At 45.7% G+C, this 4,533-nt stretch overlaps 1 protein-coding gene across 1 annotated transcript in view; it reads right to left on the bottom strand.

The window, feature by feature from the left end:
- Window positions 1-4,498, bottom strand: part of NXNL2 (nucleoredoxin-like 2) — a 16,906-nt gene extending 12,408 nt beyond the window's left edge. The window contains exon 1 of the mRNA XM_019517317.1: window positions 4,166-4,498. Coding sequence (XP_019372862.1) covers window positions 4,166-4,467 — 302 coding nt within the window. The 5' untranslated portion in view covers window positions 4,468-4,498. The remainder of the gene's footprint in view (window positions 1-4,165) is intronic.
- Window positions 4,499-4,533: the final 35 nt, after the last annotated feature.

Consider the following 4,533-nt stretch of genomic DNA (forward strand, 5'->3'; position numbering starts at 1 on the left):
GATACCACCTGTAGATGCAACTGAATGGTCCTCACCTGCAAAATGTGGTCCATCCATAACAACTGTTCAGGTCTATTTAGTACTTATGCAGGTATTCTGTGCTTAACAAAGGCAGTGGTGTTTTCTCTATCTGAATTCTTTTGTACTAACCTCTGCCTGTAGTTCAAGTCCCAAATTACTTCAATTCATTTGAGCAAATAATATCCTTTTAATTGAGTTTCACTCTCCTGATTGTGAAATGTCTTTTCTTTAACCAGGTTCTACTGCACTAACGCTGTTGGAATACAGTCAAATAATCTACCATGTAAATGTTGGATGCTGCATTCATGAAACCTTATTATTGCCCCAACATCCCTTCTCCAAAGCTCCAAGGCACTGCTGTCAGATGAAGGGAAGAAACCTGCTGTAAGTTTCACACTTGTTACCACACAGTGGGTGCATCTACACATGCACTTAACTGCACAGCTTACTAATTTGCTGTGGTGTAAAGCATCACAGTCTACATGTGCGATGCTATTAGACTGCAACAAAATAATTTTCGCCACTGTAAGATAGTAATATCTTACGGCAGTGAAAATAACTGCAACTAAACATACGTGGAACACTGACCCAGGCACAAATTGTGCTCGGTCAGCCAAGCAGCAGGGGGCCAGACCCCTGCCTGCTGCCTAGCCACACAGCTCCTCTCTTTGCACATGCTTGTGCCCCAGCCAGCCCCTACACCACCTGATGCAGCGACCCAGAGCCTGAGGTTGCCCCCCCCCGCAAGCCTGCTGCCAACCCGATGCTGCTCTGCCCAGGCTCAAACTGCTGTGGTCCCAGACCCACATGTAGATGCTGCACATAGGAGCTGTTTGCACCAGAGTTTATTGTGCCACACTAATTGAACATGTAGATGTACCCAGTAACTACCTTCTCCACAGTAGGGGCATTTTCTTTTTAAATAACAACTTATTGCTAAGTATTGTTTGTAGTCTTGGGAGCATTTGTGGAGACAGCTCACCAGCTGCTAACAGTTTTAAGCAATGTGTCAATTCAACTCACAAGGAGAAAGAAACATTGGCAGTTCTGCCACTGACTTCAATAAAGCCAGGACTTCAACCCTGAAGATTAAAGCCATTCTGCAGCTTGCAATTGGTAGAGGTTCATCATCAAATCCATTCGTCTATTCTGAATATATGACTTGGAATAGTATTAAAATTTATAGCTATCCCAACAAAAGGAACAGCCTCATTTATTTTAGTTTTTATAGTCAATAAGTTAGCAATTAAAATGGTTAATAAGCTGCACGAATTCTGTTCTCAAAATTCTCAACTTGACATTTCAATTACTGCCTTGAAAACCTCCTAAGTGGAAGTGTCTCATACTATTACTAGATTTAAGAGAGAAGTGTTAAAGCTCCCTTCAACCCATGAAACACAGAAGACTTCAAATAGCCCAACTAGAAATAGTCTTAGCCACTGTAATTCATTAGACATTATAGAAACTACTCAACTAGCAAAAGCATCTTGGACTATTATGAAAAGCTGAAAAGGTTACTGCCACAATCCAGCAAACATGGCAAAATGCTACAAAAAAGTTTATTTTTAAATAAGGCTGATCTTTCTGACCAACAAAGCCCTAAGTACCTAAACAGAGTCTCAAACCTATACCTCTTCAAGGTAGCAAACTATTATGACATAGGACTGCAGACAAATTAGACAGTAAAGCTGGGTGGGAAAAAAAAGCCGATTCTATTTCACAGCCAATTTTTTTCTCAATATTTTTCCTATTTTCAATGAAAAGTGAGTTTTTTCTTTCACTTTGGATGCAAAGCTGAGTAACTTTCATCAATCCTTTTTTTCCCCAATAGGCTTCAGTCTTTATATCCCTTTAACATTTGTTAGTTTTGGGTGTATGAACTCTGGTTATTATTAGCCAATCCTTTTTCACATCGTATTAAGTTTTTGCTCTCAATAGCATCATGTGGCAATGAACTCTTCAGCCTAATTATACATTGTGTGAAAATATATTTGCCCTTATCAGTTCTGAATTTACTATCTTCCACTCTTGACGAATTTCTTCTCACTGTTCTTATGAGACAGGGGGTGTGCCTACATGGTCATTAATGTGCCATAATTACAGTACCTTAATTTTAGTACCTGTAAGTTAGTAATAACAGGTACTAACTTAATGCATCATAATTGGTGCATTAGAGCAGATCGGTGCTTTGTGTGTGACGCTTAATACACATTGGACTAAAACTGCTGCACGTTAGTTCAGATGAAAGTTTTTTGTGTGATGCTTAATGCCCATTGTACTAATCTACTGCGCATTAGCGCAGCTGGCAAAAACCATGCTAATGCGCAGTAAAATTAGCCCAGTGGGTATAAAGTGTTTCGTGTAGACATGTCCAGGGAGAACAAAACTTCCAGACCTACCTTCTCTATATACTGTTTTTTGTTTTATCTATACATGTCTGTTGGGTGTTCTCTTCTTCACCTTCTTTTCAAAGGGAAGCAGTTAGGGTCCTTTCAGTGTCAAATCATGAATTTCAATGTGCTGATACATTTTGACAGCAGGGCAGATATGCATCTTTATGGACACATAAAGGTACATATATAATCTATAAAGGTGGATATTTATCCTGCCTTCTAACTGACTTCAGACCAGCACCACTAATATCTCTCAATACATTTTGTCACCTTTCTCTGAACCTTCTGTAATTCTGCAATGCCCTTTTTGAGCTGGAGTGACTCATACAACCCACGGTACTCCAAGTGAGACTGCACCACTGATTTTTATCAAGTTAGTACAACATTCTTTTTGTATTTTCTCTGTCTTGTTCTTTTTGCGTCCTAACACAACACCCTAAAATATTGTGATCCCAACCAAGCAGAAGCCTTCACTGAGTTGTGTACAGTAGTGACACCCCAGTCAGGTCCAGAGTTAGAGCTCCTTTGAGTCTATGAGTAGTTCCAAATTTTCTCTACAATATTTAAATTCATCAGCCATCATACTGCCCATTCAGCTAGCTTGTCTGACTTTCCCAGAAGCTCCCCAGACTCATCCCTGGACTAACAGAAATAAACTCACCTGCAAGTTTTGCTCCCGTCTCACTCAAAATTCCCTTTTTCCACATCATTAATATTGTATGTATATAATATTATTGTACACAAGACAGAGTTAGTATAAACCCAGTGAGGTCTATATTTTCATAGAAATGGTTAAATCCATTCCCTATTTAGATAATGATGTTCGAGTGACTGGGGCAAAATATCAGTGGGCTCAAGCTGGAACTGATGCTGGACAAGTGCAGCTGCAGCATCAGTGTGTCTAAAGGCAGTACGACCCACACGTCTTCTTGTACAAGAGGCATGTGTCCAGCTCGCATCTTGGTGCTCATCCATGTACCACCTAAATCTGATTCTGATTATTTGTAAGGCAGAACTAGGGGGCTTGGAGCCCGAAGGAGATGTTGGCTGGATCCGGGGGGATCTAACTGTCAGATCCAGGAGGAATCGGCTGTCGGATCTGGGGGGATCCAGCTGTCAAATCCAAAGGGGATCCAGGTGTTGGATCCAAGCAGGGTTCTGCTGTCAGATCTAGGGGACCCAGCTGTTGGATCCAAGGGAGATTCAGCTACTGGATCTAAGGGGCGGCGGGTCCATCTGTCAGAATTTGGGGGATCCAGCTGTCAGATCCAGGGGCAGTCCAGCTGTTGGATCCAGGGGTGGTCTAGCTGTCAGGTCTGGGGGGGATCCAGCTGCTGGATTTAGGGGGATCAATCTGTTGGATCCAGGGGAGATCTACCTGTCAGGTCTGGGGGGGAATCCAGCTGTTGGATCCAGGGGAGATCTAGCTGTCAGATCTCTGGGTATCCAACTACTGAATCCAGGGGGGTCTATCTGTCAGATCCGGAGGGATCCAGCTTGCAGATCCCGGTTTGAGCAGCTCTGCTGTTACAAAGACTCCCAGGAAGGGACTTGAAGGGTCCACGCAGGATCATCTCAGCCTGCCCTCAGGCATGTGGGGACCTGGTGGGGGAACGAGGATCAGGGGTTTCCAGGGGAGGGGAGAGGGGGCAGCGACACTTGGAGAGGGTCTGGGACCTGGCGACTCTGGGGCTGCCCCCTGCCCCGGGACGCTGCAGGGCTCGGAGGCAGGTGCGAGGCCGGACACTCACTGCTTGTAGGGGTCGTGGAAGGGCAGTGCCAGCCAGTCGCCGTGCATGGCGTGCATGTAGTCCGCCATCTCCTCGGCGCTGCGGTCGGACGAGACGAAGACGATCTCGAGCGGCGCGGGCGGGCGCGCCTCCTCCACCAGCTCGCTGTAGAAGTCGCACAGCAGCGGCGCGAAGTCCCGACAGGGCGAGCACCAGGCGGCCGAGAAGTACAAGCCCACCACCTTGTTCTGCAGCGCCGCCTCCGCTTCCACGCGCTGCCCCTCCTTGTTCACCAGCAGCCGCCCGCTGAACACGTCCACCATCCCGCCCGGGCCAGCCCCGACCCCGGCTGCAACACCGGCCCTGCCGCCGCAGCCGCCGCAGAAGGC

This window comes from Gavialis gangeticus, unplaced genomic scaffold, assembly GCF_001723915.1.
Source record: "Gavialis gangeticus isolate Ggan-Ray unplaced genomic scaffold, GavGan_comp1, whole genome shotgun sequence".
Lineage (NCBI taxonomy): Eukaryota > Metazoa > Chordata > Crocodylia > Gavialidae > Gavialis > Gavialis gangeticus.